At 44.6% G+C, this 26,823-nt stretch overlaps 1 protein-coding gene across 2 annotated transcripts in view; it reads left to right on the top strand.

The window, feature by feature from the left end:
- Nucleotides 1–26,823, top strand: part of TOX3 (TOX high mobility group box family member 3) — a 96,311-nt gene that overhangs the window by 46,709 nt on the left and 22,779 nt on the right. For both annotated transcript variants that reach the window (XM_016142407.2, XM_016142406.2), the window contains exons 2-3: nt 20,549–20,614; nt 24,607–24,861. In XM_016142407.2, the coding sequence (XP_015997893.2) occupies nt 20,570–20,614; nt 24,607–24,861 (300 nt within the window). In that variant the 5' untranslated portion in view covers nt 20,549–20,569. The remainder of the gene's footprint in view (nt 1–20,548; nt 20,615–24,606; nt 24,862–26,823) is intronic.

Genomic DNA, 26,823 nt, shown 5'->3' with positions numbered 1-26,823 from the left:
GTTAAGGATTTTTTTTATTTTTGTAGTTTTAAAAGTGACTAACAACAATATAGTTCCATTAAAAAATTTCAAAATATTCCAAAGTAGTTTGATACCTAAGTGCATTGTATAGGTCCATTTCGAGAACTGAATCTTACTCATACAGCGAGGAACAACTAAGGAGTACTATTTCAAAGTCGGCCTCTGGCATGGCCAGGGGGCTTGGCAGAGCTGTTCAGATTGGGGTCCTTCGAAAGCCAGACTTCCTAGTGCCCCTGGCAATGGGGCCTATGGCCTTGAGCGTGGTTTGGCCTGTGGCCGTGGGTGCCTTCTTTCACGAGAGACGAGAAGCCTTCAGAAAAATTACAGGACCTCGAAAGATGCCGACAATGTCAACTTCTGATTTTTTGGTGTGAAACCACCAAAGTGCTTGTGGTTCAGCTTCCACTTTCCGAGGATGAAGAGAGCGCCATTAAGACGTCGCAGGGCCAAGTATTCACTAGAGAGGAAGTAGTTAGTACCCGCTGAGCCCCACAGTAGGCATTTAATACTCAACAAAGGAGCGAACAAGGGATGTGATCCCCTTGTTTCATTGACAGTCAGCGGGCAGGGCAAGTACATCGGTCAAATGATGACCCACGTACGTGTGAAATCACAGCTTTGAGGCTCGAACATCATACACGGCACATACTTGGCATCCGATCAGTGTGAGCACCTGTTGTTATAAGTATGACACAGCCGAGTCAGAATCCGGTGACACCCCCGAATGAAAAACCAATGTTTCTATTCTTTTAACGCAAATTCGAGGGGTGGCTATGAGTCTTTGGATGTGCGGTAACATGGTGTTTCTTCTAGAGGAGGGGCGCTCGGTCTCATTAGGGAGAAGGAGGAAGAAGCCAGTTATATTTACTATCAAAGGCAGCCTGGGCATCTCAGCAACACGACCCATCACCACTGGGCAGGAAGAAGGAAAGACAGCTCTGGGAGAGGGATTGGAAGAACAAGAAGCGAAGGATCATGGGAGCAGACGGGGTGCGGCTGGGCCCGGAGAGGAAGAGAAAGGGGTGAGGCTGGATAGATGAGGGGGCGTCGCCTAGTGAATGGCCCTCCCCGCTGCCGAGGAACGAAGCTTGTGATCAGCAGGCTCTCGTCAGCCTTGCAGGATTTTAAGTCCGACAGGGTCAAGTATAATCAGATTCCTATTCTGGAAGCTAACCCCACTGAGAACTGGTTAAGTGAACTATGCTGTAGCCCCACGCGTTGGCGGCCGAGCGGCTGTTAGAAATCACAGAAGGTGCCGGCGAGGAGCATGGTTGCGGACTGTCTCGACGTTTACAAAGTGTATGACACGTATACCCTCTGGCCCCAGTTTTGTCTTTAAAGGTAGCAAACGCTGCGGAAATGAGAAGCGACAGAGACGGGAACGTGTCATGCCGAAGTGACGAGCGATCATCTGAGGGCCAGGCTGTGCGACACTCTTTCCGTTATTCATACATTTTAGTATATACATATTTTTTTACAATAAAACTCTTATCAAGACGATAAATGGAAAGAAAGCTCGCTCCGGACACAGTATGGAGGGAGGATGGGGGAGGAGGAACGGACCCGAGGCTGGGTAGGGGCGACAAAGCCATTGGGGAAGCGAGGCGAAAGGTGCGTGTGCAGGCAGGAGGCAGACCTTCTGCAGAGGACGAGAGCGAGGACCAGGGGGAACGTCTTGGGTGGGACGTTTCCCAGAGAGGGACGCGTTACTTGAGAGGAACATGTTGGAGATGCCGGCGAAGGTGAGCTCCGTGCTGGATTTGTTGGGTTTGAACTCTTGGTAAGGCATCCAAGAGTCAGAAGGAGCTGGAACTTTGCAACTCAGGACGATGACATGGATTGAGACCGGGGGGTGTTGGTGGTGGCTGATGTTTCTGACGTGATACATTTGTCAGGGCACGTGTTAAACAAAAACAAATCTGAGGGATGGGCGAACCGGCTGGGAGTGACTTGCAGAGACGGAATGGTTCAACGGGTCAGAGGAGCGAAAGTGACCGTTTGAGACAGAGAGAGCATGGCGAAGGGTCTGTGGGATTTAGAAATTAGGGGTCCCCAGTAGACCGAGCGGCAGCAGCTCACTGAACAGAGGAAGATGGATGCAGGAGGGTGAGGGCGAAGGCAAGGTCGAGGTGTGGAGGTGGAAGCCAGGTGAGCGCGAGGTGAGAGATTTATCTGAGAGGGGCTCAGTGGCCCTCGCTGTCCCCTCCCCCAAGGATGAAGGAGAGGCGAACATGGTAAGTTGAGGGAGGAAGCAGGGGAGGGGGAGAGGCTGGGGAGCCGGAGGTGAGGTGAGTCGATGGAGCCCGGTCTAGGAGGGAAGAGGGTGTAGAGCAGAGGCGGACGAAGGAACACACTTTCCTTGGCAGAGGAAGAATTTCACGCCCGATGGCCAGTTTTCTTGGTAAGAGACAAACTCTGTTAGTGGACGAGGATCGGAGCCGAGAGCTGGGGGGCAGAGGGGAGGGGCAGGGGTTCGGCAGAGCCGCCGTGAGAAGTGGACAGGAGGAGTTATCGGGGATTGCCGGAGCTCGCGGGGGGCTCTGCTGAGATCCGAAACCTAATAATAAAGAGATCATGCCTACTGGTGGAGGGCGAGCGAGGTAGGCGAAGGGGATTAAATGGGACAAACCTCCAGCCATCACACAACTAAGTCGCGGGGATGGAACGTCCGGCATGGGGGCCACAGTCAATGATAAAGCAATAACTTCGCGTGGCGGCAGATGGTGACTAGACTTACCGCAGCGGTTGTCTTGTGATGTGTACAAATATCGACTCGGAGTGATGTGCACCTGAAACTTAAAGGCTGTTGTATGCCAGTTATTTTGCAATTAAAGGAAAAAAGTGTTCATGCGTGTGGGTGATACATAATGGTGCTCACGTCACCGAGGCTTACTAACCGTGTGTGTGTGTGTGTGTGTGTGTGTGTGTGTGTGTGTGTGTGTTCCATAATGAAGGCTTATACACATCTGCTGAATAAATGAATCCATTGTAGATTTGATAGCACTTTGTGGCAGGGAGGGTTCCTGGAGCCCAAGTAATACAGTGTCAAGGTGCGAATCCCTTTTCCTTGTGTCTTACTTTTTTTTGACCTTTGGTTTCTTTTCAGTGTGTATTTCCTCTTCCACTAAAAAAAAAAAAAAAAGTTCACGTGAGAATGAAAAATTAAATACTCGCTGTGTTCCTTCTCTGGGTAGAGCCTCGTGCGGAGCTAGTCCTGCAAGAGTCCTGGGCCCTGTGACTCTTCTGATCAAGCGCAGTAAGAATTCATTATTATCGGCACACGCTGACTGTCGTAAAAGAGATGGAGAAGGCGGGGGGCTCCGAAGATCCCAAAGTTGACAGCAGCGCTGGTGGCCTGAGCTGAGAGAGGGCAGGGGGGTGTGTTCCTAGGGCAGAGAGGAGGTGTGGTGAATGCGTGGGGTTCTAACAGGAGGCCACTAGCGGGGGGCAGGGGGGTGTAGGAAGGGGAGATGGACTCAGCATTTCCGATGGAGGAGAGAGCCTGAAGTCGGGACAACGTGGGATGTGTGGGTTCAGGAACTCAAGGCCGTGTGTAGAGAAAGTGCAGTCTGTTAGTGACTCGTTTTCAGGTTCAGAGCCCCGGAAGTGGATCTTCTGCTTACTCGGTAGAGCTGACAGGACCTCAGATGGACAGGGCAGAGGTTCGACGCGGCGAGTGTGGACTTTGCTCTTTACACCTGCGAGAATCGGGTTGGGGGCGTGGGGGGGAGCTCACTTTTCCCAGTTATTAAATGTTTGATTGCAAAATCTTTAGACTCGTAGGAATTCACATTGCTTCGTAGACAAATCCGTCAGCGTCAAAGTGCCGCACCGTCGACATTCATGCAAACCAAATTGCCGCATGAGACATGGTTTCGAACTTGATTACGAAGTTCTGGTTACCGTTTCGTGCATTAACTTCGAGTGTAAAATCTAGCCTGGCTCCCTCGTTTCTAAAACGGTTTGGAGGAGACACGCGACAATGGCAGCTTCACTCACAGCTTCGTCGTCCCAGAGACCGAAGCGATGCTTTCCACCCCGGCTCCTCCGGCCGACGTCGTTTCCTCCTGAACACATCCGGGGAGCTCCTCACCCTTACAGGGTGCGGACGACCGCAGTTAGAGACGGGACGTGTTTCTTAGGCAATGCACGTGTGTTTGAATTCCAACTATCCCTATGTGAAAATGGTGAAGTCAGTCTAGGATGCCTTTTAATATACGACGTTTCCTAACAGTGAGAGGACGTCATGAAAATTCATTTTCCCCCTTTCTGTCAGCACTCAGTGCTGAAGAGGACTTTTTTCTTCTTTTTTTCTCGTTTGTCACCTGTGACTCAGCTGCTCAGGTGGCCCTTGAGCAAATGGTGATGGGCATGGACCCCGCACCCTCCTCCGCAATGCTCATCACACCCAGACCAACAGCGTCTGAGACCTAAATTCTTTTTTGTCCAAATTCTAAAAGAATTTCCCTTTACAGATGTTTTTGGACTCTGCTTATCTATCAAGGGATAATTGATACGCTTCTCATTTTCTTCTCCCGTAACACATCGAGATCACATGATGGCGTTGAGCACGTTTTCTTGGTAGATGGAATCCTTCCCTAGCTGCAGCCTTCCCTCCGGCTCCTCCATCCTTTTCTCCTCCCACCGAAGCTGGAGTTGAGTGTTTGAGTTTCTTTGGATATGGTTCCATGTCGTTGCATGTCTGTCTGTCTGTCTGTCTGGTCTTCCTGACTCCTTGAGGGCCTCCAGCACTCTCCCTGTCTCGTACTTCTAGTCCGTGCCTTCTGTGAGTGGCAAAGTGTCTAGATGTCACCAAAACCAGCAGACAAATGTCGGCTCCCAAGTTTTCGCAGTGTTTATCATGACCGACCCTCTCTTACGCAAGTTTTCTCTCGATGTCAGGAATCTCGCTCTTTCTTGTTCTCCTTGGCTGGATCAGTGTCCTGTTTGTTGTTAAATATTGGAGTTTCTTTTCCTTTTATTTTTCTTTTTTAACGCCTACAGCACCTGGTCTTCCTAGGTGGTCTCCCATCCGAGTGCTAACCAGGCCCGACCCTGCGTAGCTTCCGAGATCGGGCACGTTCTGGGTGGCGTGGCCATAGACAAATATTGCAGTTTCTCGGGTTCCGCTGGAGGTTCTGCCCCCCCCCCCTGGACCTCCTGCACGCTGATGGCTTTCTCGAACATCCCCACTCATGAGCCTGAGAGAAAAAGTGTCTCTATTCCAGACCTTCCCCGCAAACCGCAGACACCTCTTGCTGCCTCGGTCCCCACCCATGGAAAACGCACCCACGACTTAGCCCGCCACCACCCGTCCCTCCCCAAGGCCGATCCCGGTCAGCGTCCTCTGTTTCGAGGAACGGCGTCGTCACCCTTCCGGTCCCACAGGCCCCAAACCTAGCCGTGTTCGTGGACAGTGCCTCGCTCGCCCCCCTGAACCCCCTTGTCGCGTGCAGGGGAGAAGCCCCGGGGCCCGTCCACTCCTCGGCTTCGTCTTCATGCTCCCGGCCCGCAGTCCTTGCTCCTGTCATCTCTCGAGCCATCCCGGACCCCGGGTCCTTTTTTTCGTGGCGTGCTCCACAGCCGAAGTTTCGCCACGTAGTTCTTCTGCGATCATTGGATTGCCGTCTTATCTCTCTGCTGTGTGCTCCTTGAAGGCAGGGACTGTCTTTTTTTTTTTTTTTTTTTGGCTCATGTTGTATTTTCAGTACTTTAGGAAACGGCCCGGCACATAGATGCTGTCAGAATATGTTCGTCGTCAGAACGAGTAAACGAATGAACGGGAGACATTGATTATGGCTGTTTCATATTTTCGGGATTTTTATTTACTTATGTGCTGAGAGAGATTAAGGAAATGCTTCTAGAGGAGTTCTATTGTCAGTTTTTTTTTTTTTTTCTGATCACAGAACTAGTAGGTGCTCATTTTAGAAAGCGTCGAAAAACTAAAGAAAAAATTACAGCGTATGTGGTTTTGAATTGTGGTTTTCTAAGTTAGACCATGACCATTCTCCTGTCATTAAAACCACTTTAGAATTATTTAAAATTAAATTGACAAATTTGAGACATAACGGCCTTTCTAGAATGCTTGTATCTGATGCAATAAGACTCTTGGAAAGACCTCGTTTAGTTAAGAAAGCTTCTCTACACTATTGGAGTGCATGAGGACTGATGACCTTTAGAGTCCGTTTAAAATATACTGCATCGTTTTTAGCGTCCAGGATATGTTTTCTGCTTCAATTCCGCTGCTACTTCGAAAACTCTGTGTTACCGTCTGGACCGTCCGTCATTCACATTTCGCAAGACCAAGGTCCGAACGATTTGTCACCAAACAATACTTCTGTAGTTCCAGATGACCGCATAAAGCATCGACTTCAGGTTCTGCCATCAGAAGTTACATCTCGTCTCTTTGGTAAAGTCACTCTTCTTGTATTAAAAACTGCCCTGATACAGGAAGCAACTCTTAAACATTCTGCCCGAGAGTGCATGGGTCAGGTTCGGGAGAGTTTCCCTTTCGCTCTTGTTTTCAAAAGACACGTTAAAGGGCGGCAGTACCAGTTCAGCCCCGGAGTGAGGTGAGCTCTGGCTGTTTTCCCAGCTCTTCTAGTCAATGCCAAGGTCAAGAACTTTGACTTAATATATTTCCTGTTATCTTCGGAGGGTTTGTTTTCTCACGGAGAAATCTGATCGTATTAGTGTCATTAAGCATGAAAGAGATAGTTTGGGTGACCTGTGTTTTTTGGGGGGACGTGGTCTTTCCGTGAGCACTTATTTTGGGGATGGAGTCTTCAGAGAGAACTGTGGTGGAGGGCGTAGCTTATGGCCAGTGCCAGACAGACATTCCTCATGAAATCTGTTACTTATCCCAGGGGCCCTATTATACAGGGGTTATTTTCAATATTAATCTTGATATGACGGCAGCTGCAGTTCTTAAAAAAAAAAAATCATACCTCTAACTTATTTTTATTATGGCCAAAGTAATTTATAGATAGGCTTTATGATGGATCTTGCTTTTTCCCTCAGTTATTAACCAGCACTGCAGAATGTGGAGTAATTTTTCCTTTGTCCCATATATATTCTTCCACGAGTGGCAATGAGAGAAAAAAAATCTTTCTAGGAATAGATGGAGTCAGTATAGGTTGGTAATAAGTGCACTTAGTGTAAGAGTCCCTGTTAATTGGGTGTTAGCATTTTACTTTAAAGCCAAGTGGTTTTCTTTTTCTTTTTTTTTTAAGTTTCTAAGCAAAAATTTTCTCCCCCAGTAGGTTGCATGTTATCTGTGCCATAACAAGAAGGTTAGTAAGTTTTTATATTTCATTCACGTACTGTCTTTAGCTTAAAAAAAAAAAAAGTAGCTTCACTAATATCCTTTTGTGATTGTTTTAAGATTTTTACATCTGTTTTATCTCCTTTTTGGTCATCTCTGCATTTACAACATGGTATAATTTGCCTTCATATAGTTGAGTCACTCTTTTGGAATACAATTTGGTTTTTGCTGAAGTGCATAAAATTTGATATAGGACTTAAGAAGAGCTGCTTACAAATTGCTGTATAATCACATCTTTTAAAATTCATGCAAGGAAATGTTAAGGTAATCTCAAATGTATTAGTATACAACGGCTGTTTGGGATTCTAAGAATAAAACGCCTTTCTTATTTAGGAATACTGAAATTCATGGTTATTTTGCATAAAATGCTAAAATAAGTTCGAGTTATACACCAGATTAACCCTGACATCTTGACTGAACTCTGTTATTTATCTTCAAGATGAAAGCCTATGGCCTCTACTTTGAAGGGATTCTATTTTATGGTTATATTTAAGAAACCTTTAGCCTCATACTCAAACTAATTAAAATCTGGGGCGGCAACGTCTTTTTAAAATAAATATAAGATATCAGATCTTAAATTACAAATTTCAGAATCGTTGTTTGGGAGGACTGTAATTCCCCTCCTTCCTTTTGCCCCAGGACGTTCAGAAGTGGGGTTCAGGGTCCCCTGTGAGCCTTTTCCTGGTTAGAGAAACAAACAAACAAATCTGGTGAGAGACAGAGAACTAATGAAAGCTACGCGATCACCCATCTAGTAAAAAGTTGTCCCTACAGAATTCAGGCAATCATAAAATCACAGAGAAATGTATGCGATCAAGAGATTCTTGCAGTGTAGACAAAAGCTCTCTGTCACTAGACTATGAACCACTAGCCCTGGCATGTTTCAGTGGCCAGAAGGATACCCGTGGTTTCGTATCTTATAATTTCTCATCAAGTTTCGTTTGTAAACCTTTGGCATTGGTAGATCTGAATGCATAGACATGAGTAGACCTCATACGAAATCCTCTTTGATTTAATTGATTATCTGTCCCATCTGCTTGGGGACTTGTCATCATTGATGATTTTTGAGGTGAGCAGACTACCAGGGCTGGGTTCACCAAACACGATCAAGCTTGGAAAAACAGACACATTAAATCACTTATAATTCTTCGGGAAGAATTTCTGGGTCTGTTGATCTGTTTTAAATGTTTACCTTGGAGGAACATGTTAAACTATTTCTATTTCTTAATTCTTAGCAGCAGGTAAAGCGAAAGAACTGAACGTTTATATGAGTGGAAAGCTCAATAGCTGACAACCAGCTAGTTGGTATATATTTAAAACATTTAAAGTAACTCTTGATTGCAGCGAATAATCTCATAAGTGGATATATCCAAAGTCAGCATAGTGCCCACTTAATACCGTTGCGTTTGGGTCATCTACATGATCCTGTAATATTTGTCTGAAAATACGTGATCTTTTGTTTACATGGAATGTATGGATTGATCTGGGTGGGAGTTTCTCAGCCTCTGCACTGTTGACATCTCGGGCGGGAGCTGCCACGTACATTGTGGGATGGTTAGCAGCATCCCTGGCCTCTACCCACTAGAGGCCAGAAGCACCCACTGGTCACGACAATAAAATCTTTCTAGATGTTTTCAGATCTCCCTGGGGGAACGGAAGTTGCCCCTGGGTGAGAATTACTGATCTATGTACCTATATATATATATCTCTGTATCTATCACGTTATCTGCATCTGTATATCAGTATATTTGTTTTAGGCATCTGAACATGATGTTTAAACTGCGTTGAATTTCATACTTTAGAGATCAAACAATGGAAAGCAATGTAGAGAGTCGTTGCTGTTTTGATGGTATTCATTTTAAATTATAGAGGGGTTTGATCAAAGTTGGAGAATGTGTGTTTTACCATTGGTAGGTGGAGTTTAGTGACTGAACTAAAGAAAAAAAAACACTTTAGCTAAAATATTTTCATTTAAAACTACTGAAGAACATCTTCTTCTTAATTTGTTCCTTTTTCACATTTGAAATTTCATCTGGTTGTGTGAGAAGTAACCCACAGGAGACTTACTAAGGTATGTGGTATAACTACGTCGTGTCATTAGAAACCCAGAAGTTTGTTTTCAGCAGAAGGTCTCCGAGGTCCTTAGTCATTTGACTGCAGCATGAACTGCAAAGTCTGGCGGTACAAGGACAGAAACTCAGATTTTATCACCGATGACTTTCCATTTCTATTTTGTTTTGAGGCTTGGCCTACTTTGGCAAACCATAACAGTGGTTCCCCTGAATTTGGTGTGGACTGACTCTAGTGCACAGAAAAACAAATGGCTTAGTCACACGTGCCATTAACAGCATCGAAGCTGCCAATTGCAAGTACCCTTGGGGTTGATCCTGAGGCCATGGCCTTATCAATTGAGTACCTACTGTGTGCCAGTCCATGGTGCTGCAGTTTCCGATGAGACACACAGCCTCTGCCCTCAAGAGAGACAGACATGGAAATAGATCATTTTAGCACTGTGTAGAGTGAAGTACAGATTGCCTTGGAGCCTAGAAGAGAAGAATCCAGCCCAGCCCGGGGCGGTCAAGGTGGTTCCAAGGAGGGCTGTGCCAAGGAGTTGTTTTCTGAGCATCTTTAATGATGATACCTACTGTGTGCCTCAGCAGGATCTACTTCTTATAGATGAATTCACACTAAAGTGCCCATGACTGATGAGAGCTAAGTCGCTTTCCTCTCTGGGATGTTAGACTTTATCGTGAGACACAGCCCTTCCTAACCCAAGGGATGCATGTACTGGTAGTGGAGATTCGCATGTTGATGTCTGATTGTTTGGGGCCCAGGAAGGGTCCTTCTGGTCCTTATTGTGACATGAAAGAGAGGAGGCACCTTTTCCATCCAGACTAATGGCTTCTCTTACCTATCATTTCAGTGACGTTCAAGAAGCCAAAACAGACCAAGCGTCTCTATTTAGCAGGTTGCTGTCGTTACATAAAAGATGCCCACACTTGGCCAAACCCAGTAGGAGACACACAGAGTAGACCTTATCCTTACCTTCTGGAAGTCATCCTCATTCTTCCGCTTCTTGTCGGCGGATCGTCTCCTTCGGGTTCCGTCTTTCTTCCACCTACAGACGTGTAAGCGTGAACGCCTTTTTATCCCCCTAGCATGTTTGAGCTAAGCCTCTCCAAAGTGTGGTCTGAACTTGCTGGCTCCCGCTCCAAGCCTCCCTGCTCTCCGCCAGGAGAGCAGACGCCCTCCGTTCTTGGCCTTCCCGGACCACCGTCCTGACATTCGGCCTCTGCCCAAGTCGTTTTCTCCTCCAGGGTGCTCTTGTCTCAAACTCCTACACATCCTTCGAGATCCCACTGAAACGGCCCCTCTCATTTGAAACCTGCCGCCGACTTTCCGGGGGGAGCATTGGCATATATTTATACCCTTCCTTAGCGCCCGCTGGGTGGAGTCGTAGGTATTTTTTCCATTAGAGCTTTTCTTGGGTAGAAACGGAGTCTTTTCACCCACCGTTTACCACCGTGTCTTTGATATCGTAGGCTCTGAATATTACCTGAGATGTTTCAATGACCCATTAATTTTCCCCAGATTATCAACCTCCCGCCTTTCCAGGCTTCTCACTCTCAGTCGTCTGACGGTCACCCAGCGCCTCTCCCACGTAGGACTCTGCTGGGGACCGGCTGTCATCTCCCTCCTGCGTTCACAGCTCAGCCCCGCGCACTTCTAGCCTTTCTTCCTTAGAGCTGAGGAAACAGAGAGGGACCAAAAGGCATCTTCCCGATGACGCTCGGCGTGTGCGCGGTAGAGCTGACACTTGAACTTGGAGCGCTGGCTGGCTCATCCCTTTACTCCTGCGTTCAGCGCTTGCTAGCTGAGCCCGCCGCGGGCCCGGGGCCAGAGGCAGCTACATTGAACCAGCCGAGTTCTTGGTTGTCATGGGCTCTCCATCCTGAGGACACAGTGAAGAGACGGGCAACTGAATGCGGAGAAGTCGGGCAGCGGCACGAAGCAGGGGAGTGGACGGGGCGACCGCAGACGGGGCGCACGCGTCGTGTTAGCCCCGCCGATCCGGGGAGGCCTCCCTGGGGAGGGGGTGTCAGGCAGGGAGTGGGCAGGGCAGGGCGCCGGGGGGGTGGCACGGGGCCCGGTCAGTGGGGTGCCCGGAGCGCAGTGGACGAGAGCGGCCTCTAAAGAGGGAGTCAGTTTGGGAAGCGGCAGCCAGATCGCGCGGGAATTGGTAGGGGTTTAGGTTTGACTCTGAATGTCGTCGCGAAGCCATCAGCGTTGCGTTAAGTTGTGAATCTCTCCCGTGCTGTCCTGTAAACCATGGCAGGTCGTAAAGCGGATTTGCTTGATTTCTGCGGGCCTCATTGAAATCCTACCGTGGCCATTAGTGCAAACAGAAAAGGTGGCTTTCCGTCACCGCCACGTGAGGTCCTCACGGCCCCGGGATGAGGCCAGGGCCGCGCTTACCCCTGTGTTCCAGACGGGGAAACCGAAGCGCGCAGAGGCCAATAGCTCGAGCACGGCTACAGGGCTTGCAGGTACCTCCTCTGGGATGTGAACTTGTGCTCAAGACAAGTTAGGTAGCTCGCCTATCGTGGACAGCTAGTGTGACGAGCCTGGAGTTCAAAGCCAGTTAGTTTGGTGACGAAGTCCAGTCTGTTCCATGCTTCCTCCTGGTGCCTCTCCTCACCCAGTCCAGACACCGGCCACCTCACACCAGCCTTGACCCGCTCCTGACGGGTCTCTTCGCTTCTGGTCTTTCCCGTATTGACCTGTACGCCTCAGACTGTTCGTGAGTTCCAGTTTCCACCTCTCCGTCTGCCTCGTCCCCCCAACAGAATCCTTCATGGACCTTCTTCCTATTGAGTACGTTTCAAAACATTCAGATTGGCCTTCGGGGCCGCCCCGAGCCTGGCTGCCTGCTGCCGCTCCGGGCCCACCTCCCTGCTCTCAACGCCTGGCACTTCCCCTGGAGCAGCCACGCTGGTCCGTCTGGGGTGCCCTCTCCTCCTGCCTTCTTGGTTCAGGACTTGCTTCTCAGAGCGGCCGTTCCTTTTGAGTCTTTGTCTTAGACCGGAGGACCGTTCTTCTGCGTCGCTCACTGGATCGGCCCTTAGCTTGACAAATGTTCGTGCCCCATCCCCCTAATCGAGTCGTCATCTCTTAAAAGCCACAGTCCTATCTTCTGCTCGTATTGCTGCTTCTCGGTGTCTTCAAAAAGGTAGATGCAGCCTATTCATTAGCCTCTAGTAAGTACTCACTCACTCAAGTGTCAGTGAGGCTTTTGGGGGGGAGGTGGGGAGATAAATCGGAATTCCACAGAAGGCGTGAACGCCCAGCAGCCTCTCTGTCGCTGTGGGCCTCTTTCGTGTGTGTGCGTCTAAGGAAAACCGGACTACTTCGTCCCATTCCGCGAATACCGGTCATGCTCGGTTCTTGGGACAAACCCAAAGACTGCTCCATTTTTGCTGAAAAGAAAACTCGATTTGGGAAGCTTAGTATCTTCTTCTCTACTTAAATTTATTTTCTGATGTTCAGCAAGTGCCGTTGAGTTGTGTGTGTGTGTGTGTGTGTGTGTGTGTGTGTGTGTTTCTTCTTTGCCACTTCTAACTAGTCCAGATGGTTATGCAATTCACAGACTCAAATGTGTCCAGATCATGAAAATCCAAAGGCCTCCCTGTTTGGGTAGAGTCCATATGTTTAGGCATTGTTGTTCTTTCTGTGGGTCCACAAAACTTGTCGAAGTCTCCGACAGCAGGACTCGCTCGCTCTGTGTGGTCCAGCATAGGCTGTTCCGTCCCTCCGGCTGGTCATGAGCTTGGAAGACGGGGCTGGTGGTCACCTTACAAGTGATTACATTTCCCCATAGCAGCTGGTGATGCATCATCATTTTAGTAAGACCGTCGGGTATATGGGGAAGTTTATTATTATTATTTTTAAAAATTTCCAACTCATTCATCTGAAATGAACTGGGCTAGTCTTTTTCGAATATGAGTGTATTTTAGAGTTCCTGAGAAGCCAGTTGAAAATACAGGTTTGGGGGCTCCACGGCCGAGAGATCCCGATACAGTCAATCCAGGACGGAAATCAGATAATCTGTATTTTTTATCAAGCATCTGGTTCTTCTATGGTCCCGAGCAGCACATGTTATAAGAAACTCTGACCTAGGTTATAAAGCAAAACAATTTTAAAAACAGAATCTTTACATTGGGGTGGAAAAAAAAAAAACCAGCTGCCAAATTATATATTCAAATTCTTGGACCCTCTGTGGCAGGGTGTTGGCTTTCTCTTCTCCCAGCTTTTGGCCCGCAGGCCGGAACCCGTGCTGTTTGTTGCAGCTCACCTGGTTGAAAACAACCTCACCTGGTCGAAAACAAGCAAACTCCATCCTCACCTGCCCGGGCCTCTCTCTCTCTTCTGTTAACAGGGTTAGTGCGTTTTCTCGAACAAAGCCTTTTTCTCTCCGCTAAGCATCTCTGGCGTTTAGAATATTAGTGTTATTAGACCCTGTAACTCTTCCGATGGCCACTTCTCCCTCACAGGCGTGGTTTGTGGTGGAGAGGGACATGTGCTCTCTCCCTTGCGCGCGAATGTCACGCGCTTGCGCTGTGCCCTGCTCGGCTTGGAGAACGAGCCCGTGTGCCGTCGTTTCACCTCTGGAATTTCGTTCGTTCGTTCGTTCGTTCAGTGGGGATTGGCCGAACACCTACTATTTATCAAACGTTCTTCTTGAACGCTGGGACCTCAGTGGGAACAATAGACAGCACGTTCTTACCCACATTAAGCGTACATTCGAGTCGGGGGAGAAAGTCAGTAAATGTTATGCCGAAAAGTGTCACGGGAGACATCGAGGAGGGGAAGAGGGAGGGGAAATGCTGGAGGTGGGGGAGGGCCGCAAAGAAGGTTTATGAGGAGGCGGCATTTGAGGGAGGACTCAAAGGGAGGGGAGCGCGGAAGCCATGGGGACGTCTGGAGGGGTGACCGTTTGGGCAGAAGTCCTGAGACAGGGTTGTGTCGGGGGTGTCGAAGGTTAGAGTAGTAGCAGGAGAAGAAACCGCGGCCATCGTGAGGCTTCGGGCTTCTTCCCCGAGTGTCTAGGAAGCCTCTGGAACGTTCTGAGCAGGAGCGATGTGATCAGACTTAGATTTTCACAGGATCTCTTCGGCTCCGTGTTGAGAATAGACTGTGGTGTGGGGAGCTGGGACCTGCTGGGAGGGTCACAGCAGAGATCCAGGAGGAAGGGGATGGCTCGGGCCTGGGCAAGTCCAGGGGAGGTGGCGACAAGTGATCAGCTTTGGGTATATTGGAAAGATGAGGCGACAGATCGTTCGAACCTGTGCCTTTTGATGGCTTAAGGGGGGAAGCGAGAGAGAAAGTGGATTCGAGGATGAGTTCTGGCCGGAGTCACCGGAGCTGCGTGAGTTCCCATCAAAGGAGGTGGGGAAGGCTGAGGCTGGCGCACGTCTGGGGGCCAAGATGAGTTCGGTTTCGTTCATGTGACCGAGGTGCCTATTGACATGCAGGTGCAAGTGTGGTGGGCAGTCGTGTTCGTGAGTCTGGTGCTCAGGAGCCAAGCGTCTAGGAGTTCTTAGCACGTGGAAAGGCAATTAATCTTTTTGACAGTTTATCGTCTTTCCAAACACCTTGCGTTCGAACCTGTGACTGTGCGTGCGTCTAACGTTATCTGTGTGTGCGAAAGTCTCTCGTTGTGGATACCCGGCCGGCAGAATGTGCGTGCGTGCTGCGCGCCGTACCCCAGGGGCCGTTGTTTACGGTTTTGTTCGCAGGCTCTCGCCGAACCCCTCGCCTTGGGCTTTACTCCCTATGCCGTCCCTTGCTTGATGCTGCGTGTGGCGCCCCGACTCACCCCCGATCAGTGTCATTAGCATTTGCCACCTTGGGGGCTCGTGTTCATTCTCCTGAGCTTCATATTTTGAAAGGGTTAAAACGTGGTCCTCTCCGCTGAGCTTCCCCCCGCCGCCCCCCACGGGAGAGGTCCCAGAGCCTTGGAGCGTGTGTGGGCTTTGCAGCGCCCACTTCGCCATCGTGAGAACGTGCGTGGCACTCTCGATCCACGATGGCGCAGTTCACTTGTGGGAGCGACTTGACGGATGTCCTTCCTGGCACGTCAGATTGGGTGGCGTCTGCTAACACATCGAATGGGGGAAAAGAGAATTTGAAGGATGATCTTTTTCTTTTTTTTTTTTAAGGATTAAATGTATGCCATTTAGCTGTTTGATCCCCTGTCGTTAATGCTGCTTTATGAGAAGCCTATACAATTCTTCACATGGGTGTCAAAATAATTTCAGTGAAAATGCTGTTGTGTGGACCCATCAAGCCGAAGTGTTCGTCTCGTGATTACAGATGGGTTATTGTCTGCGCTGTTCTACTTTCTTCCAGCCCTTTCGCTGGCCGAGCCAGACTTAACAATCTCCTTTCATTTACTTTGGCACTTCACACAGTTAGACAGGCCATGGACCACGGACGCGATGGTCTTCGATAATGTTTTGTTTTGTTTTTTTTTTTTTAAATTCTGCAACGCTGCTTGTTAATTGATGTCCTTCATACGTTGTGTTCGCCAAAGCTGTAATTACTCATCAAGCAGCAGAAGCCAGTCCACCTCCAAGCACAATGAAGATGTTCTTTTGTGGAATTATTAAGATGCGGACGTTTGCCACGCAGAGTGATTTAGTTCTGCCTCGTAATCGTATCTTCGGGGATTATACCTTTGGACATCGCAGCTCTTCGAGCCTATCCAAGTGGGAAGGACTGAGCGCCTCCAGTGCGCCGCACAGATGCCCCTCCCACTCGGTGAACGTCGAAGCAGTTGGAGTCAGCTGCTTTCTTTTGTAATGTTTTTATATGCTCCTCAGAGGAGTTGACTCTGTTTCACTCGAGGTTCGTTCGGTTGACTTGTCATATTTTGTTTTGACTCTTCAAATCGCAAAGAAGACCCTTCTGTGGTTGAGCCGGGCGTCTTTGAAGCAGCGTCAGTGGAGAGCTAATAGAGAGTGGAAATAGCCAATTAGGGTGGCTTAGCATGCATAATCTAGAAATTCTTATTTAATTGACTCACAAAATGCGTACACTTTACCACGGCGCAAAATTAGGTTATTAACTTTGATAAGGAGGGTTCAGGGAAAAGAACATCGTCAAGAGAGGGTTCGGAACGGGGTTTCCCAAAGGACGTTCCCACAGAGTATTGTGGGAGAAAGCAAAAGGAAGTGTTCCGCAGCAGATTTTTTTGGGGGGGCAGCGTTTACTGACTCCCACTTAAAGAAAAATGTAAGCTTGGTTTGAACAGGAACCTTGTCATCAGTTTAACCATTTTGTCTCCAGTGCTGTCTCGCACATAGTAGGCACATTTATAGTTGCTGAAGAATGGACTACAGGACTTGTCAGAGCCTTTAATTTTGTAGCAGGCGTTGTGACTCACCAGAGAGGACAGTGGTCTGCCGCCTTTGACAGACTTCCCGGGTTGTCGAGCCCTTTCCTTGAGGACCATTTCACTAGACTTTGGTACCTTGAAATACCCTCTGGGAGGTACTAGCTGTAAGATTGATAAAAATAATGTTTTAAAATTGAATTGATCACTGAGTAAAATGTTCAGGTTTTGTGTGGACGCTGGAATGTAAGCGGCACACATTGTGAAGCCGGAGGGATGTCAGACTCCGTGTTTGTATCTGATTTGAGGTGAGTAGCCTCAGTCTGTTAATCTATGAAATGGGGATAGTAATTGTCAATCTAGCCGGTTGTCAGGAAGATAAATTACATTTAGTCGCCCTTCGGAAAGTTGAGTAATGTCTGTAGAGGGCTTCATTGGGTGAACCCTATTATTATTATCATTGTCATCATCATCATTATCGCTCTCATCGTAAAAACATAAGCGATAAAATTACTCCAGTGATGGTGGGTGATGATGAGACACCAAAGGTAAAATGTAATTTCTCCTTCCTTCTCTTCGACAAATATTGGAGTGTTTATGATACTCCAGGGGGCCTTAGTTCTGAAGGAGGACCGTGGTGAGCACAGTTAAAGCCCCTTATTCCTGGAGCTTCTAAGGGGCCTAGGTTTTCTTTGTTTTTGTTTTTGTTTTGTTTTTTGTTTTTCATTTTTTTTTTTTAATAATTCAATGTGTTTACCGCTGTCACTGGCTCTTAGTATGTGAAGTAGATTTAACTGTACACAATTCAGCTAAAGTTAATTGTTCCGAGTTCGTTTTGTTAGAGATCTACCCCCAAAGGATCACTTTTCCTTTCGAATCTGTTCTTAACACAAACAAGTAAAGCCGGATTCATAGGTCACATTTTAAAACAAATAAAACTAACTTAGCATTAGTAGATAAGGCATGTCAAATGGATCAAGGTGATCACAACAGGAAGGTGGCCAGATTTATCCAATAAAGGTACAGGGCATCAAGTTAAATTCGAATCGCAGATAAGTAAAGAATATATATATATATATATATATATATATATATATATATATATATATATACACATATATATATATGTATATATATATATATATATATATATATTTGGTATAAGTATATCCCAAATGGGGCATGGGACATACTTATACTAAAAAAAAAAAAGAAAAGAAAAGTTGTTTATCCAAAAGTCAGATTTAACCGGGCGTCCTGTGCATTGGTTGGCTACCCCACCACACTGTTTTACCCCTATTCTCAGAAACCTCCGCTTCTGTTTGAAATGATTTATAACTGTTTCCACCTGATCACCAAGGGTTTCCAAGTCGAAAGCCATTAATTATGGCCTGCTACAGAGGAGACAAAAGGTAGACGAGGGCTGCTTTGTGAGCCCAGCTCAGTACTCCAGGTGAGAGCTTCTCAAATGACAGGTGAGCCACTGACTCAACACGGAGCCACCTCATGTGGCTCTTCCTCCTTGTTGCTGATTTTTCTCATTTCTCCAGGGCAAGTACTAATTAATGGATACAATTCACAGCTGATTAGCTGTAGTTTCTTCAGTAATTACATTCGCATACTAACTGTTCAGAAGAGGATTTCTAACCCAGTTCTTATTTCACTCCAAGCTTAATTTGTTTTTTGAATTGTTTAGGCCCTTAGTTTAATAGCCATTTTATTTTTCTTTGTTGTTTTAGGTGCTATTAGATAATAAGTGAGTTTAATCTTAAAAAAAAAAAATACTCTGTGATAATGAGCTGTTTGCCTTAAATGGATTTCTAATTCCCCAACAAAACCTGCATTTAAATAACGGTGGAGTTGAGAGGCAAGGCTGCCACGTGGTGTGGGGAGCCGGGACTGGTGCGTGGCATGCACAGTGTGACCCGGGTCCTCATAAATAGTTATAAGGAACGTGCAGAATGGAAGCCTGAGATTTAAACTGTGGGATCGTTAATTCATCAAAAAGTCCAAGACAGAACCCTGTACCATTTCTCGCATGTATTTAATGTTGTAGAGACTTTGAAAAATATGATTGTGTGTGTGTGTGCGCGCGCATGTGAGTGCATGAGCACCAGCTCACGCGGTTTCAGTTTTCAAGTTATTTTTAAACCACTTTATGGCGGTGTGATGGACACACAAAGACCTGTACGTAGCTAATGTATACAACTTGATGGGTTGGAGATAAGTATACGTTTGAAGCCATCGCTGTGTGCTTTTGATATCCCTTGCCTTCAGAGAAACCAGATAAAGGTCTTTCTTAAGTGCTAACAAATACATCTTTCAGGAATCCTCGTAAAGATATTTATCCAAATGAATCTGAGGGCTCATTGTGCGGGTGTGTATTGAGGTGTCGCTCTGCAGAGTGGGATTTGGCTTCTGTGGACCGTAACAGCGCTCAGAGACCGTTAGAGTCTTTCGTATAAATCCTGCTTAGTTCTTGGAGCTCTGACGTGATAAAGTGTAGCATATCAATCCCGCTTCTGTTCTCGAGTCCTACAGGTTCTTTGTCGGGCTGAGAGCCCCCCGGAAATGTGCGGGTGGCTTTATCGAGAGGATTTATGTGGGTCTCCCACAACTATGTGCCAGTATCTACATTCTATCCTATATATGAGCCTGTTTCTCTTTTTTGGGGAGGAAGATCGTGCCTTCTACTTTAAATAATTATTAACCCTATTTATGTTAGCGAATGCATATATACATTTCATCCTTTAGAGGCCCAACCGATGTGGCATTTGACGCACGCAAGGAAGGAAATCACATACCTTATTAAAAAGAGGGCATTCTTTTCCCATTTAAAAATCATGAAAATAATAAAACTCCAGATAATTACGTTCGCAGAGCCTTTCCATGTTGCCGGACTGATAACAGAATGTTGAAAGCAACAAAACGTGCCTACTTAGACCAGCCAAACCCTGAAAATACATTTTCTGCCCAAATCCAAGTTCTACATTTTGATAACAGGTCTCATGAAGTAAAGAGCTTATGTCTGAGATGCTGATACAGTCTTATTTGTGATGGTATGAATGGCCTATTGTGTCGGGGAATTAAATGAAAATTGCTGTGTTCATAGGATCCCACTTATTTTTTAAACCTCTTTGCACTTAATGTTACATTGAGAGATTAAGTATCACTATTTTCAACAGCTCTGATGGATAGAGATATCATTTTAAACTCTGGAGATTTAAAAAAAATATTCTTTGGTCTTATTATTTGTTTATATTCATGCCACACCCCATTCGCTAGAAAATAGAATCTGCGTCCTGGGAATTGGATTCTGTTCCATTTAATTCACATTTTAACCTACCCGCACTTGTGACATCTGTTCTTGAAAAAGTAAGCTATGAAATCCCAACATGCTTTAAAAACATGTCAGGGTGATTTTTTTTTTTTTTTTTTTTTTTTTTTGCGGGGGGAGACACTCTTTCTTCTAACCTCTGACAAATGCCAGGTCAGTCAACAACACCCACTAGTGACCCATTGGCCAAATGTTTGTAATTGTCTCCCTTTGCCATTAGTCTCAATGAAAAACACTATTTTCTGGAATGATCGGGGTAGCTTAACTCTGTGCTTTATTTTTCTGAGGGGAACCAGCCGACGACATAGTATATATAGCATGATGCTTTGAAACCTGTCACAGTTCTCAGTAAAATCACTCTTTTATCTCTTTAACACCAGCATTCTTTCCAAATCCCATGAAATATTAAGCAAACCACCAGAATTCTTTATTATGCTGCATGGTAACCTAAAACAATCTGTTTTCTTTTCAGTTTGCAAATAACAATAACTACATGAATATGGCTGAGGCGAACAACGCTTTCTTTGCAGCCAGTGAGGTAAGTCTGTCTTGACGTGTCTGTTCACGTGTTGTGTGTGATTTAGACCATTTAAAAGGCTTTAAAGGAGAAGCAGAGTATCAAATGTATCTCTGGTGCGGCATAAGGTAACAATTTGGAGGAGAAATTAGAAAAAAAAAACCTATTGGAGATAAAATAATCTGGTAGGTGCTTGTCAATAGGCTGTTAAGAACGATAGTAATTAACACACATCTCTTGATGAAAAGAAATACACGTGCTAACAAAAGTAAATGTATAAGAAAGCCTATAGTATCTATCCACACTATATTGGTATCTAAGCAGATAAGTGGTTATTTTGGAACCTAGGACGGAAGTTCAAATAGAAAATACTTGAGCTTCGCGTAACTCTGGGGATAATTTTGTTAGTCGCCATGGTTTGGGAAACGATCGGGCAGAAGAGTGTTGTAGTGTCTTGGGTCTTCGATGGCAGCGATATGAAATGAGTGTTTTGGTTTTTGTTAGATCCACACAGCTGAGTACCTGGCACATAGCAGGTGCTCCATAACTGTTGAATGAATGAGTGAATGAATGAATGAATGGGCATTCTTTAAGATGTAGGCATAGCTGGGAAAACTGGGTGATGGAATGTAAAGGCAGCGCCATGTTGGCCTCGGGTTTGTCTACAGTTTATCATAGCGAATGGAACGAACACTTGCTGGTCGCTATTTTTCCTGAATTTCTTGCTCACTGACCTAGGGCTGTCATCTGGGTTCATGGGGCCTGCCCTCCAGAAAAACCTCGATTTTGATTCGATCAAGAAAACGGTTTCCCCAAAATGGTAGACTGTGTGAGATCTCAGATTTTAAAACAAGAACTAACAGAACTGAAATTGGTCCAAATGGAGCATTTCCTCTTGGCAGTCTCTGCGATAAAAAAAAGAAATCTTCATCTTGCAAAATACATTCAAATATGGGAAACTGAACTAGCTTGACCCCAGAGAGTCAAAATCCTAATGGCTTCATAAATGATCTTAGTACGGGGGAGAGGCAAGCGGTAGGAAAGACATTAACTTTGAGAAATTATTAGGGGAAAAAAATGAGGAATCTAGAATTAAGGGTATTCAGAGATCAATCATTTTTACACTGACCATCATCTCTCTAACCAAGAAGACAGCCCAGATAAGGGAAAATTGTTTGGCACTGGCTGCTGCGTTGTTTGTGATAATGAACACAAGCCCCGTCTGTAAGGACAACATGATGTTTCATTCTGTAGGGTTTTTTTTCCCCCTACATTTGAATCAAACATTGATGAAAGCTCTGCTGCCAGCAGCTGCTCAGAGACAATTTAATTCCAGCTGTGATAATTCACCGTGTCAGACATTGGCTGTTATATGTTGATACAACAGTTCTCCAGATTTGCATTTTTATCAAAAGGAACAAATGTTTTGAACATTTCAGTACAGATGGTATTTAACCATGTACACACTACTTTAACATGTTCAAGGCAAACACTGAAAAGTCAATATCTGTAAGAAGGAATCATAGAAACTCGAAATGATTAATCTGATGTTGGTCATATGGCGTAGTGGCAGGAGTCAATATATTTTTTTGTTGATGCCATACATGGTTATTTTTATAAAAATCTCAACTAGCCAGTGTTTTGGGTACTTTTTTCTCCAAGGAATGCTTAACTTTATATTTAACATACTACCTCTCTTTAAAAGTGGTTAAAGATTTTAGCTTTTCCTCAGCTATATATTGTAATAGAATTTTATTGTATTGTTTTATTAGGTTATGACATAATAATATACTAAATTCTAATTAGAATTAATTTGTCTTGCAAAAAATTGTACTGTAGGGACCTATTATATAAGATATCTCCTCTATTCCTTAACACAAGTAAAAATGAAAACCCCCTACATTTGGACTGCCTAGCATAAGTTGTTTTTTTTTTTTTTTTTTAAGTTTAAGAGGTAATCTAATATAATGATTTCACTGTACATCTTTTTTTTTTTTAACAAAAAACAAAGCCCAAATAAATTGTTACTCCACTACATTACAGCAGGTGCCCGATTTCCCAATCACTGCATTAAAAGCGAACTAGTTTTTTTTTGTTTGGGTTTTTTTACATTTTAATGAGTGCGAACTAATGCAGGAGGACTGGAGGTCTGATGCCGTGTAGTCGATGAAGTGCCTGAAACCATTCTCCTTCCCACAGATACTGCCCTATAGATAACACCGTGGAAACTGGGATGCTCCGAGTTTGAAATTCACACATTCGCTTTGTATTTTCTGTCTGTGTCATGATTACCCTGACCATTTTTTAAAGTACTTTAAATATTTATTGAAATAATATTTCAAGTGTTAATTACAGTGGTAATGAAAACAGCCAAATGCCACATATCAAGAATGAGTGTTTATCCGTATTGTTAATGTGATATGTTAGATTTCATTAAGCAGTAATGGGGTAGCAAATGAGTCACAAATTACAGTTGCATCTGTTACTAGACCACATTAGTGCCAACATAACAGCAAACGCAGCCATAGGGTTACGTTCATTAGCCAGCCACGTTTGCAGCCAATCCGTCCCTTTGTGTTCGAGAACTCAGGGTACCGCAGTAAGAAATCAACACCTTTTGGGGGTCATTATTAGAGTAAATATGTCAGAAAATCGAATGTTTCATTCTAGCTTTCAAATGTGTTATCGGGCTGTAATGTTTTGCATATCCTGAGCCTGCTAAGAATCTCAAGATGTTAATTCAGTTGTCCGCCATGGACTCCCATAGCTTGTGACCTCTTTATTTCTAGTGAGATAAAAATAACAGTTGACAGTTTCTGTATGCAAGAAATGCTTCCCCACCCCCTTTAGTTTGTTTCTGTTTTCTCTCAGTTGGTTGTTAAATTCTATCATCAATTGCTAGTTTGAAGGATGATGATTGCCAGCTCTAAATTCATTCTCTTGACCAGTTATAAAAATTCAAATTATCTTACACCAGTACAGTCTTCAAAAAATATTCCTATGAATGAACGAACTATAATTTTGGCCCTCTGAGCTAGAAATAAAAAATATTCTCCAATCTCTTCACCCTACCAAAAATAATATCCTAGATCCTGACCCCCCAAATCCAAGTTCTATTTTAAGAAAGATGGTTAGTGGGATTGAACAAGGCAGCCCTGGTTTACATCACGAGGCTGCATTTTGAAACACTGTCTTTGAGAATTTTAAGTAACAGTGAAGAAAAGTACGTTATTTACTCTGATAAGTGAGCAGTATCAACGGAATTAATATTATCTATGTCAGTGTATCTCTATACTCGTTCTGTGGTCTTTAAAATTTGAGCACTGGTAGAAAAATGTTCTGATAAATACTTATCAAAATCTTCATATGAAAGAAAATAACTTCTTATCCTTTAAATAAAAGCCCCGGAACCCATGCCTATATGCTGTGATAGGCCTTATATAAAATGTCTTACAAACAGGAACACTTTCCCTAGAAGCCTTCAACACACTTGGGAATATACCAGTAAGGAAATTTAAGAAGCAAACCACAAATTTAATATGACTTGTTTTATATGTTGTGACAGAAAGTAAATATGTGTAATGTTCACTTCTGGATTAATGCGTATGTGCACTAAAAACCGTCAGCATTTCATGAAGCATGTGGATAATGTAAGCGGTTTGAGCTGTTTCACTCACATATCAATAAAGTGGCAATTTGTTATATAGCCAAATCTAATGTCGCTGATGCTCCCACTAACAACAAAGACAGATGTTGCTAATTAAGTACGCATTAAAAAACTGTTAATACTGATACTCCATTAAAACCATATGATAATGAGACTTAAATCTTTAATCAGAATGATCAGCAAAACTTTCTATATGGAAATCTGTGTTTAAGATGTTTTCATTGGAGAGATAAATATTTGGCCTAGCTATGTCGTGTTTTCACGCAAAAATCTCGCTTTTTCCCTCCAGGGAGAAATAAGATACAGGAACAGACTATGAAGATATCTGTGTTTTGTTTCCTTGCAGCAGACATTCCATACACCAAGCCTCGGGGACGAGGAGTTCGAAATCCCCCCGATCACGCCTCCTCCAGAGTCGGAGCCCGCCCTGGGCATGCCGGATGTGCTCCTCCCCTTTCAAGGCCTCGGCGACCCGGTGCCTTCCCAGGGAAGTGAATTCACACCCCAGTTTCCCCCACAGAGCCTGGATCTTCCTTCCATTACAATCTCAAGAAATCTCGTGGAACAAGATGGCGTGCTTCATGGCAGTGGGTTACATATGGTAGGCGGCCAATTGATTGCTCGGGAGTTTCTTTCTATCCTTTGCACTTCTCGTGGTGAAGGTCTGAGAGTCCGTGTTCTGCACGGACTTGCTCCTGCCTAGCTGCCAGTGGACATGGGGGTTCACTTCCTAGTGCCACATGAACACAGGTGCTAGATCATGCCTTGGTATTGGACAAGAGGGTGTTGGGATGGTTGATAGTTACATGAGAGAGGATGATCCAACAAGATCTTTCTGATCTGAAATGATTGTTAAGGAGTCTGATTCATTGCTTTAGAAACAGCCAGTGTTCCCTTGCCTTTGGTTCAACCAAGGGGCTTACTTGAGTTGAAAGTTCAGGGTGAGATTTTGGAGATGGAAGCTCTTATCAGGTGCCTAGGTCTTTGGCATTTGTTGGATTATGACATAACGTTTATGATACACGATCTGCCTCTACCTCAAAGGAAATAACAAACTGTGATACAGAGACAGGGAGAAAAAATGATTGCTCAGAACCAGCAGAGGAAAATCTAGAGTGGCTTATGGTGTGGAATATACCTAATTGTGTTATTTATTGTCATCGACATCCAATAAGGCACTCCAGAGAGCCAAGTTTACTAATGCAATAATTTTAGTTCTCTTTTTCTTAGCGTGCAATTATAGTCAGCAATCACCAGAGTAAATCCTCTAAAGCATTTTAAAGTCTTCTGCTGGGATTGTTTTGTTTTGTTTTGTTTTTCCGCCATAGTCTATAAAGCATGCACGTCTATCTAGGTGAGGTACTAAGCAGACATTTTAAAACAAGATTAATAGTTTATAGGGCTTTCTCTCTCTCTCTCTCTTTTTAACCCTGATAAAATGAAACAGATGTGTTGGTATAACAAAAAACAAATCCTATTGCTTGTTTACATATTTCTCTGCACATTAGGCCATGCCAGTGATGTTTACCGATTTCATTGTTAATTTCCCAGATGACAACAGACGATTGCAAAATATGTAGTGGATTCACAGTGCAGAGATTCTGCGCGCTCTCTGAAATATAAGATTGCTTTCCCCAATAAGATTGCAGCAACATAATTTTCTTTGCCTGTGATCTTTTGTGTTTGAGCCGAACATCGGGGCTTTTTATTTTTACTTTTTTTTTTTTTTTTTTTTGTCGGAAAAGAATGCAGCCAACAGTCGGGAAAGGGTCATTAAGTATTCATAAATGTTCCCCGCCATCACAAATAATTGTTTCCTGTGGACTTTCTTACGTTTTTGTCCCTTTGACACTGAAGAGGAGGGTTCTGTCTCTGTTGCTCTACGATCATGCTTGCGGTGTCGTGCCTGGAAGATAATAAAAATAAAAAGGGTGTTTAGTCACCAAGAGAGCTTGCCAGGGTTCACCGTCATTCATAGATGCTCGACGAGGCTCATTAAAGTCGTGGAAATAGTTAAAAGACCATACAATGCGTGCTAAAATGTGTACTTTATTAAATTGGTAAATATTTATTAATAATATAAGGATCTGCCTTTAAATTAAACATCTGATGAATTACCTTGCCTTAAAGCTATAAAACTGTTATTGCTGCTATAAAAAAGTGTAAAGGAGGCATTTTGACTATGAAATTTCATTTCATGGTCAATTGAATTTACTATATTGGAAAGAACTAAAGATGGAATCATAAAATAATTATGATATTCACATACACTTAAAGAACAATGCTTTCACGGACTGGCTTTGGGAGAGAGGACTCAATTTTTAATGTTGCTTTTGTAATGTATTGCTAATCACTAAAGCAGTTGAATTATTTCATTGATTTTTAAAAGTATAAGTACTTAAGCTAAGTGCAGGCTGTCATCATGGCATTAAATGTGGATCTCATCACATTTATTGGTGCCTTTCTGAAGTTTTGCTAACCCCGAATGGTATTTATTTTGGCTCGAAACAACCTCGTCTTGTTGAAAATTCTAGTAGAATTTCACCTTGAAGAAATGTCATGG

The sequence above is a fragment of the Rousettus aegyptiacus genome, unplaced genomic scaffold (genome assembly GCF_014176215.1).
Source record: "Rousettus aegyptiacus isolate mRouAeg1 unplaced genomic scaffold, mRouAeg1.p scaffold_m13_p_14, whole genome shotgun sequence".
In the NCBI taxonomy this organism is placed as follows: Eukaryota; Metazoa; Chordata; class Mammalia; order Chiroptera; family Pteropodidae; genus Rousettus; species Rousettus aegyptiacus.
The sequence above is the reverse complement of the archived record's forward strand: the minus strand, read 5'-3'. Positions and strand labels throughout refer to the sequence as shown.